The sequence below is a fragment of the Carettochelys insculpta genome, chromosome 13 (genome assembly GCF_033958435.1).
Source record: "Carettochelys insculpta isolate YL-2023 chromosome 13, ASM3395843v1, whole genome shotgun sequence".
Classification (NCBI taxonomy): Eukaryota; Metazoa; Chordata; order Testudines; family Carettochelyidae; genus Carettochelys; species Carettochelys insculpta.
Window position 1 is genome coordinate 38,922,914 of NC_134149.1, and position 13,040 is coordinate 38,935,953.

General features: G+C 48.2%; 1 protein-coding gene across 4 annotated transcripts in view; it reads left to right on the forward strand.

Moving 5' to 3' along the window:
- Window positions 1-13,040, forward strand: part of DIAPH2 (diaphanous related formin 2) — an 829,633-nt gene that overhangs the window by 227,099 nt on the left and 589,494 nt on the right. For all 4 annotated transcript variants that reach the window (XM_075008062.1, XM_075008063.1, XM_075008060.1 and 1 more), the window contains one exon: window positions 12,410-12,524. In XM_075008062.1, the coding sequence (XP_074864163.1) occupies window positions 12,410-12,524 (115 nt within the window). The remainder of the gene's footprint in view (window positions 1-12,409; window positions 12,525-13,040) is intronic.

A 13,040-nucleotide genomic window follows, 5' to 3' on the forward strand; every position in this document is an offset into this window, starting at 1 on the left:
CGCGATGGCGGCATCCGGGTCCCCAAGCCTCACAAGCCTGTTGAGGAGCAGGGCGTTGATGGCGCGGACGACCTGCAGGGGAAGCACATGGGAGAGCACCAATGAGGGGTGTGCAGGGTGTGTGTGGCCCTCCCCTGCCAGGGCTGCCTCCACCTTCCCCCATGGGTCTTCTTACCTCTATGAGGACAGCCCCGATGGTGGCCTTGCCGATGCCAAACTGCTGCCCCACGGATCCGTAGCTGTCTCGAGTGTCCAGCTTCGAGACAGCGATGCCGACCCGTTTCTCCACACTGAGGGCATGCCACATGAAGGTGTCTTGGTGCCTCAGTGCGGGGGTGAGCCACTGGCATAGCTCCAGAAATGTCTGCCGGCTCATGCGAAAGTTCTGGAGCCAGCGGTCGTTGTCCCACTCTCTGAGCACCAGCCGCTCCCACCAGTTGGTGCTGGTGGGGTAGCTCCACAGCCGGCGGCATAGAGGCGGGGTGGGGTGGGGTGCTGCAGGGTTGGGGGTTGCGTCCTCCTCCCCTGTGGGGCAGCTCCTCCTCTGTGGCAAGGATGTGCTCAGCTGCCTCCTGCATGGCATGGAGCAGGGCGAGCACTGCTCCTACAGGGGTGGCTGGGTGGACCCCTGGCGGCTGCTGCTGTTGCTGCTGGGGGTCCATGACTGTGTCGCTCGAGGCGTGCGTGCCTCTGGCTCTGCAGACCGCGTGCTGTGCAGGCTGTGTGTGTCTAGGAGGGGCCCTTTTAGGGAGTGGCTAGCTGTTGCCCTGGAAGCGCTAGTCCGCCCTGTGACCCTGTCTGCAGCTGTTCCTGGCACCCTTATTTCGATGTGTGCTACTTTGGCATGTAGACGTTCCCTCGCAGCGCCTATTTCGATGTAGTGCTGCCCAATGTGAACGTTGAACGTCGACGGCACCAGCCCTGGAGTATGTGTAGACGTTATTCAATTTCGATGTAGCGTTCACGTGTAGACGTAGCCTATGTGTCATAGTTTTGCGTGAGAGCAGACTCTGTTTCAGTATATGAAAATGTAATGCAATATGTGAGAGTATAGTTAGTGTACAGTGCGGCAGGCGTCGTCAGCCAAATGTTGGAGGATGAAGATGGTTATGGGGATAACTTTAACTGGACAAAATTAAAACTCAAAGTACTGTAGCTTGCATCTAGTATTCTAAAATACTCTTTTGCTACTTCAAAATCTACTCTAAAACTATTTTAAATTTAGAAATCCTGATGAGTATCTGAAATTCAGATTATTGCTGATATCCAACAATGATATCACTGAGGCCAAGCAATATAGATCTCCCCTGTTTCGTCTCAGCAATATCAGATAAAAGCAATAAATCCTACTGTTGGTGCCAAAATAGTTGACAGTGTCAGTGCTTGACAGTCTGTCATAGAGAATTAGACTGCTGCTATTGGAAAGTCCAGAGAAAATCCAGGCGTTTTATGACTGTATTAAATTCTAAGTATTTCACTTTTTAAACCACAGGTTTCTACACAATGTTATCATTAACCAGTTACACAAATTATCTTTTCGGCCATCTCTTGCCCCACCTGAATTGCCATTGTTAATGTTACACAGTTCATGCCATTCTTACAAATATACAAATGTCTAATTTGTTTGGGCTGAGCTCTGTCTCATTCACAGCATGAATGCCTATGGGTTGCCTTTATAATGTGTAAGATATATATTGCATGTTATCTGCTTCCAAATTGTGGCCTTATCATTCACTTGTGTGCTTGTTTTTGCGATGTTAAAAAGGACAAATAGTTCAATATTGCCTTTCTTTATACTTTGCATATCCTTCTGGATTCCTATTAATTACCATTTCATTCTTCCCATTTAAGATTCTGTGCTGTTAGCCAATATCACTGTTGCAGATGGATTGATTCTGTTTGCAGAAGGCCAAATCATCCAGGTGTCTTGATATCTTTTACTTGAGGTTTTTAAAATTCTTGGGTTGGCTATATTTTGTGCACCTGTACCAGGTAGTTTTCTTTACTGGTGCATCAGTTTGTGCATTTTTTCCCTTGTTCTCCATAATGTTGTCAACAACTGGTTAAGACATGGGACAGTGCTGTGGAGGGAAGGCTGAGAGCAAAACAAAGAAAACAAGCATCAAATATGTATGAGGGGCTCATCCTAAAACTAGGCATCCAAGATGCAGATCAGTCGTAAAACAAAAAAGAAACTATCCAGGAAAAAAAATGTATTTTAAGAGACCTGTGTGAGTGGGGGGCAAACAGGTTAAGACCTAAACTTCACTGCTTCTTCTTCGAGTGTCCCTGTGGGTGCTCCACATTAGGTGTTGGGCTCGCGCGGCGCCGCAGATCGGATCTTCCAAGCAGTTTCTGCCGGACCGCGCATGCGCCGGTGCGCGCCACTCCCCCACGCGCTCCCGGCCACGTGCGTGATCCGGTCCCCGCCAGTTCCTCTTAACCGCCGTCGGCTGCAGACGGAATCCGACTAGGCTAAGGCCAAATAGCGTATTCAACGACTTTATCTGTTTTTCTTTAAAAGTTTTTTTCAGATACTTAGGCTACTACGAGTTAGCCGGTTGTTATTTTGCAAAAAAAAAAAACAAAACAAACAACAACAAACAAACTACGAGCGGGACAGCTTCAGCCAGTCCCAGTAACAACTGCCGGAGGCCAGGAGCTACGGCCATCAGCCCTCCTGCTGAGGCAGGCCATCGGACGGGGAAAACAGCACAAAGAAGGTGCTAAGTACCCACTTAATAAAACTCAAAGACTCACCAACAATGTCCTCTTCAGGCTTTAAAAAATGTGAGTCTTGCCGAGAGGCGATTAAGGAGAGACAGGGAGATGCGGCTTAAAATGCTGCTTTGGATAAGGCCCTCCAGCCAGACGTGCGGGAGCGGCCGCAGCAGGAGAGACCCTCCGGGGCCCATAAAAGGAGAGCTGCCTCCCTCACTCCATCAGCGCAGAAACGGAGGAAAGTCTCCCCAACCCGATCCCTGCCGGCAGCAACAGCGAGCGGGACGGGAGGAGCGCACGGCCCCCAGCCGCAGCAACAGCTGATCGGCGGCGGCAGGGAGAGCCACGTGGAAGCGGCTCAGCCTCAGATGATCAGCCAGCCGCCCCGCACCGCAAGCAGGGCAGCGGCTTAAAACTGCTTTTCATAAGGCCCTCCAGCCAGACGTGCCGGAGCGGCCGCAGCAGGAGGGACCCTGCGGGGCCCATAAAAGGAAAGCTGCCAAAAACGGAGGAAAGCCTCCCCAGCCCGATCCCTGCCGGCAACAATAGCGAGCGGGACGGGAGGAGCGAGCAGCCCCCAGCCGCAGCAACAGCTGATCGGCGGCGGCACGGAGAGCCACGTGGAAGCGGCTCAGCCTCCGATAATCAGCCAGCCGCCCCGCACCGCAGGCAGGGCGGCGGCTAAACAAGCGCCAGTACCGGCGGCACCGCAGGCAGCGGCACCGACCCCCGGGGAACCGGCGGTGCAGAGCGCGCAGGCACGCAGCCTGCAGGCACCGGAGCACACCGCACCTGCGGCACCGCCCTCCAGCGTGCAGAGCTCGGTGCGCACGGGGCCGGGATCCCCTGTACGTCAGGGGGCAGAGTTACCTCCTCAAGGGAGGGGAAAGGCTGCACACAAGAGGAGGCATTGCAGCCCCTCTCCGCACAGGGCTGTGGAGTTGCTTTCTCACAGCCCTCCGCTTATGTTACAGACTCCAACCAGAAGGCAGGGGTCCCCCCTAGCCTACCCGGAGCCCCCTTCTCCATTTTTTGCAACCAGCCTCACCCTGGCTGGGACCACCTTCACCCTTCCTGGGGTTTGAACCGCTGGACTATTATGCAAAATCGCTCTCTCCAGCCCTCCCCCAGACGCAGAGGGTATGCACCAAGGGAGTGGTCTAGGTCACCTTCCCAAGAACAGTGTCTATACTGCCATGGTCGCCCCTACCACGCGGGGCATAGACACCATCGGCTATCTACCAGGGAAAGATCCCCACAAACGATCTCGTACCCCCGAGGGCAATTGCGACCGGGGACAGAGACTCAAGCATCTCAGGGGGGACTGGTTATGGAACCCCGAGATTTTCCCTCGCAAACCTCTAGTGGGAGGGTGTACCATCACCAGCAGGAACCGGAAGGGTCCACAGAGATGTATCCCAGTGGTTCCTCGCTCTCCTCCCCGGATGAGGCTACGGCCCCGGGGGACGTCCATCCTCCGGACGATCTCAAACAGTTCCAAGAGCTGTTTTACGAGGGTGGCCTTCACGCAAGGCATCCAGACAGATAAGGTGCAAGAGAAACACCATAAGCTCCTCAAAAATCTGAGACCTCCGGCCTCCTCCAAAATAGCAATACCGCTTAATGACGCAATCTTGGAGTCTGCCACTATGATATGGCAGACTCCTGCGACTATTCCGCCTGTCCACAAGAGAGCGGAAAAAAAACAAAAACAAACAAAAAAAAAACTTCGTGCCGACAAAGGGCACGGAGTTCCTGTTCAGCCACCCACAACCGAATTCCTTGGTGGTGGAGTCGTCGCAATGTGGGGGAACAGACAAACATGCCAAAAAGCTAGAGCTGTTGGGCAGAAAGGTCTACTCCTCCTCCACTCTACTGTTGCGAATGGCAAATTACGCAGCGCATCTAGAGAACAATAATTTCGATAACCACATTAGGTTAACCTCCCTCATGGACTCGCTTCCAGAGGGCAAAAAACCAGTGCTCAAGGCCATCATGCAAGAAGGCTACGCGGCCTCGAGGATGGGAGTTCAGATCGACCTGGATGTTGCGGACTCAGCAACAGCGTCCCCAGTACCACAGGGGTTACGAGCAAGGGCGACATCAACAGCACCAGCAGTACAGAACTCCCAGGCGTCGTTCCCAACACAGCCGTGCGTCCTCGGGGCAGGGCCACAGGCCACAAGTTTGACACACAGATCCAGGGCTGCGCCATCACTACCGTCGCAAGGTCATCCGAAGCGGTTATTCCACCATCGCCTCCGACCATTCTATAACCAGTGACGAAGGATCACCACAGACAAATGGGTGCTGGAGATCATAGCCACGGGGTACGCCATCCCCTTCCAGTCGCTCCACCCAGGCCCCACCTCCAGGAGGCCTCCCACGTGGCGAGGCTCACGCAGGAGGTAGACCACCTCATGCTCATAGGGGCAGTGGAAAGAGTGCCGGAGCAACTGCAAGGGAGAGGGTTCTACTCCAGGTACTTCCTCACGGGGAAAAAGACAGGAGGCGGGAGGTCCATCTTAGATTTTCGAGGCCTCAACCGGTACCTGCGCAAGCAACGCTTTCGGATGATCACAATCGCCTCCATCCTTACGGCACTATACGATGGAGATTGGTTCGCAGCCCTCGACTTATAAGACGCGTATTTTCACATAACTATTCATCCGGCTCACCTACGATTCCTCTGGTTTCTCATGGTAGGCAAAGAACATTTTCAATACAAGGTCCTACCGTTTGGCCTCTCCTCGGCCCCCAGAGTCTTCACCAAGCCCTTGGCAGTGGTGTCAGCCTACCTGCACAGACAGGGGGTATTTATATTCCAGTATCCGGATGACTGCCTACTCAAAGGGGCCTCGAAGGAGGAGGTACTATGCATAATATGCGTCACAACAGGCACGTTCTCTCGCTTGGCCTGGTTATCAATCTGACAAAATCAAAGATAGACCCCACGCAGGACATAGAGTTCGTAGGGGCACGCATAAATTCTATTACAGCGAGGGCGTATCTACCAGAGACTCCCTTTCGGGCCGTCGGCTCCCTCGTGCAAGTCTTCACCTTCAGCCCTACGGTGCTGGTTCTGACGTGCTTACAGCTGCTGGGCCACATGGCAGCAGTGGCGTTCGTACAACAGAACGCCAGGTTACCCATGCGCAGCATGCAGCACTGGCTGGCGAGCGTATACAACCCGGCAGCACACACTTTTCACAGGGTGGCGTCGCCCACAACAGAGGTGCGCAAATCCCTGCAATGGTGGGTAAACCCCGAGAACCTGCTAACAGGGGTACCCTTCCACCAACCACACATATTGGTTTTTCTTACTACAGATGCCTCCCTCATAGGGTGGGGAGCACACATGGGCGAAGAGGTGACGCAAGGGCTGTGGTCCTCCACGGAGCAGTCACTGCACACAAATATACTGGAGCTCAGAGCAGTGTTCAACGCCTGCAGACACTTTTGAGACCATATAAAAGGCAAAGTAGTCGGGATCAGTATAGACAATACCTCCACCATGTTTTATATGAATCGGCAAGGAGGAGCTCGGTCCCGTGCCTTATGTGCAGAAGCAGTCCGGTCGTGAAACTGCTGCATCGCCAACAATATAACCCTGGAAGCCTCGTACTTCCCAGGCGCTCACAATGTGCAGGCAGACCAGCTGAGCAGGCGTTTTCGCACTCACGCACGAGTGGCAGATCCGTCCCGATCTGCTGCAACGGATTTTTCATGCATGGGGTTTTTCCCCAGATAGACCTGTTTGCTACTCAGCACAACAAGAAGTGCCCACGATTCTGCTCCAGGGCAGGACTGGGACGGGGGTCCCTGAGGGACGCCTTCACGATCTCTTGGAGGGGCCCCCTGCTTTGCGCTTTCCCTCCCACAGTGCTCATCCACAAGGTGTTGCAGAAAGCCAGGAGGGAAGGAGCCTGAATGATCCCGATAGTCCCAACGTGGGATCGACAGCAATGGTTCCCCCTACTCCTGCGCATGTCGGACCGGCCACCGATGCCCCTTCCGGTGGCGCCGGATCTGCTCACGCAAGCCCAGGGGTCCATAGTGCATCCGCACCCCCAAGGCCTGCGACTACAAACGTGGTTAATCCATGGCTCAGCTCCCTAGAGAGCACATGTACGGAGGAAGTGCAGCAAGTCCTAGAAAGTAGCAGGAGGACTTCCACCAGGAAGACCTACAAGCAGCAATGGACTCGCTTTACGGCATGGTGTTCTACCAAACAGCTAGCCCCCCTTTCGGTGCCTATGGCTGTGATATTACAGTATTTACTGGACCTCAAGAGAGGAGGACTCTCGCTATCCTCGTTTAAGGTCCACCTTGCCGCCTTTTTGGCATTCAGACACGGAGAGACAGGGTACACGGTGTTCGCCCATCCCATGGTTACCAGGTTCCTTAAAGGGCTGGTAAACCTATACCCCCCCCCTCGGAAACCGCTTCCACCTTCGTGGAACTTGGACCTGGTGCTTAATGCGAAAAGGGGACCACCGTTCGAGCCTTTGGCCACGGTTTCCCTCTGCCTCCTTATGATAAAGACGACCTCTCTTCTCGCAATCACGTCAGCTCGCAGGGTGAGCGAGCTTGCGGCAGTTGTGGCAACGCCACCCTGCGCTGTTTTTTCCAAGGAGGCGGTAACCATACGGCTGCATCCAGCCTTTGTTCCTAAAGTTTCTTCTGAGTTTCATACTAACGAACCTATTGTTTACCCTCGTTTTATCCAAAGCCTCATAACTCTGACAAAGAGGTGCGCCTACGCCTCCTGGACGTGAGGAGGCCCTAGGTTTCTATATAGACAGGACCAAGTCCTTCCAGAGAATGGATAGACTCATAAGAACATAACATAAGAACATAAGAATGGCCATACTGGGTCAGACCAAAGGTCCATCAAGCCCAGCATCCCATCTGCCGACGGTGGCCAATGCCAGGTGCCCCAGAGAAGGAGAACAGAAGACAAGTGATTTATCTCCTGCCATCCATCTCCTGCCCTTGTTATGAAGGCTAGGGCACCATACTTTATCCCTGGCTAATAGCCATTTATGGACCTGACCTGCAAAAATTTATCAAGCTCTTTTTTAAACCCTAATAGAGTCCTGGCCTTCACAGCCTCCTCGGGCAAGGAGTTCCACAGGTTGACTGTGCGCTGTGTGAAGAAAAATTTCCTTTTATTAGTTTTGAACCTACTACCCATCAATTTCATTTGGTGTCCCCTAGTTCTTGTATTATGGGAAAAGGTAAATAATTTTTCTATATTCACTTTCTCCACACCATTCATGATTTTATATACCTCTATCATATCGCCCCTCAATCGCCTCTTTTCCAAACTGAAAAGTCCCAGTCTCTCTAGCCTCTCCCCATATGGGACCCTTTCCAAGCCCCTAATCATCTTAGTCGCCCTTTTCTGAACCTTTTCTAATGCCAATATATCTTTTTTGAGGTGAGGAGACCACATCTGCACGCAGTACTCGAGATGTGGGCGTACCATAGTTTTATATAGGGGAAGTATGATATCTTTTGTCTTATTATCGATCCCTTTTTTAATAATTCCTAACATCCTATTTGCCTTACTAACTGCCGCTGCACACTGCGTGGATGTCTTCAGAGAACTATCCACTATAACTCCAAGATCCCTTTCCTGATCTGTCGTAGCTAAATTTGACCCCATCATGTAGTACGTGTAATTTGGGTTATTTTTTCCAACATGCATTACCTTACACTTACCCACATTAAATTTCATTTGCCATTTTGCTGCCCAATCACTCAGTTTGCTGAGATCTCCTTGTAGTTCTTCACAATCCCTTTTGCTTTTGACTGTCCTGAACAACTTGGTGTCATCTGCAAACTTTGCCACCTCACTGCTTACCTCATTTTCTAGATCATTGATGAACAAGTTGAACAGGATCGGTCCCAGGACTGAGCCCTGGGGAACACCACTAGTTACCCCCCTCCATTGTGAAAATTTACCATTTATTCCAACCCTTTGTTTTCTGTCTTTTAACCAATTTCCGATCCATGAAAGGACCTTTCCTCCTATCCCATGACCACCTAATTTACATAAAAGCCTTTGGTGTGGGACCGTGTCAAAGGCTTTCTGGAAATCTAGGTATATTATGTCCACTGGGTGCCCCTTGTCCGCATGTTTATTAACCCCTTCAAAGAATTCTAATAGATTAGACAGACACGACTTCCCTCTGCAGAAACCATGCTGACTTTTGCCCAACAATTCGTGCTCTTCTATGTGCCTTGCAATTTTACTCTTTACTAGTGTTTCTACTAATTTACCTGGTACTGATGTTAAACTTATCGGTCTATAATTGCCAGGATCTCCTCTAGAGCCTTTTTTAAATATTGGTGTTATATTGGCCGTCTTCCAGTCATTTGGTACCAAAGTGGATTTAAAGGATAGGTTACAAACCACTGTTAATAACTCCGCAATTTCACATTTGAGTTCTTTCAGAACCCTTGGGTGAATGCCATCTGGTCCTGGAGACTTGTTACTATTCAGCTTATCAATTAATTCCAAAACCTCCTCTAATGTCACTTCAATCTGAGTGAGTTCCTCAGATTTGTCGCCTAAAAAGGCTGGCTCAGATTTAGGAACCTCTGTAACATCTTCAGCCGTGAAGACTGAAGCAAAGAAATCATTTAATCGCTCCGCAATGGCACTGTCTTCCTTGATCGCTCCTTTTATATCTTTATCATCCAAGGGCCCCACTGCTTTTTTAGCAGGCTTCCTTCTTCTAATGTATTTAAAAAACATTTTACTATTGTTTTTTGAATTTTTGGCTAGCTGTTCCTCAAACTCTTTTTTGGCTTTTCTTACTACATTATGACAGTTAATTTGGGAGTGTTTATGTTCCTTTCTATTTTCCTCACTAGGATTTGACTTCCACTTTTTAAAAGCTGCCCTTTTCTCTCTCACTGCCTTTTTAACATGGCTGTTTAGCCATGGTGGTTCTTTGTTAGGTCTCTTACTGTGTTTTTTTATTTGGGGTATACTCCTAGTCTCTATCGCTCCCAAATCAAAAGGAGAATGTCTCTCTTCGCAGAGAATCTCGAAGCACATCGTATCTTGCATTGAAAAGTGCTACAAACTCAAAAAGACTCCTTTCCTGGCCATGCCCAGAGCTCATTCCACTAGGGCGGTGGCAGCATCAACACCCCTTTTTCAAGGGCGTTGCGCTAAAAGACATTTGCAGAGTGGCGACCTGGTCATCCTGTGACACCTTCGCCAAACATTACGCCCTTCACAGGGTATTCCAAGAGGATACCCATCTCTCGACAGCGGTCCTCTCAGGGACAAGCTGCACATACTCCGATTACCCACCTCCTATCTTGGGTTACTGCTGGGTAGTCACCTAATGTGGAGCACCCACGGGGACACTCGAAGAAGAAAGAAAGGTTACTCACCGTAGTAACGGTGATTCTTCGAGATGTGTCCCCGTGGGTGCTCCACTACCCGCCCATCCTCCCCGCTTCGGATCTCTGTTTAGTGTTTTGCAGGAGCATCCGAGGCGGTTGGTCAAGGAACTGGCGGGGACCGGATCGCGCACGTGGCCGGGAGCACGCGGGGGAGTGGCGCTCACCGGCGCATGCGCGGTCCGGCAGAAACTGCTTGGAAGATCTGATCTGCGGCGCCGGCGAGCCCGACACCTAATGTGGAGCACCCACGGGGACACATCTCGAAGAACCACCGTTACTACGGTGAGTAACCTTTCTTTTCCCAGGCTGCGGAGGAGAATTTTGCTGGTCATTTTGTCTAGTTTATCGTGGATTCTCATACAGGTAGCCTGGCATTTTTTCTAGATATGTGCTTATACAAATTAATTAGATTCTTTTTCACACTAATATTGTAGCACTGTGACATTCTAATTTTAGAATATATTCTAATTTTAGAATATATTTAAACAAGGCGAACATTATTTATAGAATCATTGAAAAGTACTGTTGTCCTGTCCTAAACGGTACAGGCTATCCCTGACAAGTTTGTCTGTTCTTTCAGAACCTGTAATGATGGGGATTCCACAGCCTCCCTTAGAAACACATTCCAGTGCTTAATTATCTTCATTATGAGAGAGGTTTTTTCCCCTAATATTTGACCTAAATCTCTCTTATGAAGCTGAATTCTTTGTCTGCTTTCAGGACATTGCAGACTATTAGTTTTTCACTCCTGGGGAGTGCATATCTTTTTTTTCTGATATTAGGGAAGGAATTGGTAAACGTGGGAACCAGTCGGGTCTGTGGAGAGTAACTAAATTGCGAGCACCTTCTTATAACTTTGTGTAATGTAAGACCCGTAGACACTATAAATTACTAACTACTTTTTGCCTGCTTGTTTTCATCTTAGGTCAAGGGTTGATAGCAGATAAATTTTCATGGACAGTGATAAGTTTGGTACATTTTTAGTGCTACTTGACTTTTTTTTCATCTGTGGAGCTTACATTGTTTGTTCCGAACGGTAAAGGTCTTTACAGTATGAATGCTGGGTTACCCATTTTTTTACATCTAACAATGATACCTTCAAAGCAGAAGTGGCATGCTGTAAAGAGGGCTTAAATAAGAGTCCTGTATTTCTATGGATCTTTATTTTCTGGACGACTTCTAATTTTCCAGTTCTTTTTCAGCAGTTTCAGTGTAATCAAACATCCACCACTGATAGGTACCAAAAACCCATGGAAAGAAAATGAATGGGGTGGGGCTTGTTTTACTGTTTTAGTGTTGAAGAGATATGACAATTCACTTGAACACATTATATTAGTAAGCTTAAGTGAATACTTAGGAGGGTTTTAAAAATAATCTTTGAGATAGCTGATGCTGAAAAACCCACTGTAATTAAATATCATTATGTCCTTCACAGTTAGAAACAGACAATAGAAGCTTGCAGATAATTTTTTTGAGAGGCAGAGTATCAAGAATATGTCACTTGTTAAACAATTTGTCTCTTAACCCTTTAGCTTCTCTGAAGATTAAATACAATCATTTTAAAAAAGGGTTAATTTACAGTGACTTACCTCTTCATAAAATTGTAATGCATTACCCTCAACTTTTTTAAAAAAAGTTAGCATTTAAAAATTTTTTGTGGAAAATAGGTCAAACACTAGTTAAAAAGACATAAGGTGACTTTAAAAATTCAAGTAACTATATGGTATGGTTGTAGTTCTTAAAATCATAAAACAAGTTTGTACAGGCAAGGCCTTATTCTTGTCTGTCTCTTTTCTAGGGCTTGTCTTCGCTGATTTTAAATTCTAGTTCGTACCAGTGTGTTTCACACCAATTGGCCTATGTGGAGCCTACTGACAGCAGTGTCTACTCTAAACAATTAATGTACAACATTCTCATATGAGCTTTATACCCCACTGCTGTGTGCTTATGCACTCTGAACACAAGCCCTTAGAATATACAATTCAAAGGTTCTTGATACCTTTCTTTCCCATTGATTTCAGTTGGGGCCAAGCTCCAAGAGCAGACCCCTTATTCAGGTACCGATACATGTCCTTGGATATGAGGAGTGGGGCCTACATTTGAAAATTGTGGATGTTTTTTCACTTGCTGGAATTCTTTTTAAATATCTACAAAGTTTAAACCAAACCCTGCGTGGGAAATTACCCATTGAGTGAAAATTAATGTTCACAGTCATAGTAATCATTAACTTAATGAATGAATATTTTGCTTTTTATTTCAGGTTGAACCCCAGGACATAGTAGAAAATTGCTTTTGGTTGAAAGTTATAGAGGATAAATTTGAAAATCTGGATCTGTTTGCAAAATTGGCACTTACCTTTGGTACACAGATGAAAGGTAAATATACTTTTCTTAATTTGAAGCATTTCTATATGTAACTTAGTTTTAATAACTTTCTGTATTGCAAGCAAATAGTACTGCAATACATTTTATGGAGAAGAAAAGTTAAAGATATTCAGGTTAAAGGCTGTTGAAGTAATATTTAAATTACATTTTATTATGTAGAATATGGATTACTGTATTCAATGCTGGATGCTTGTATTCAATTCTTTTTTTTTTATTTATTTAGAAACACTACAGTATACACAACTCACCACGAATCTTCACCATTCATTGCTTTCAAAATTGTGAAACGTTTCCAATATGCCCTGATATGGGAAATGTACTAATTCAAGCGTGTCAAACATGTGCCCTGTGAGCTACATGCAGCCCAATCAAATTTTTTTGCAGCCCAAACCTAGGGATCTAGTCTGGGCTAGTTCCCTCGGCAGCCCTGGGGCTGGGAGCCATCTGGGCACAGAGCATTGCCAGCAGCTCCAGCCCCCGGGGTCCTGGCCAGCAGAACCATGGCAA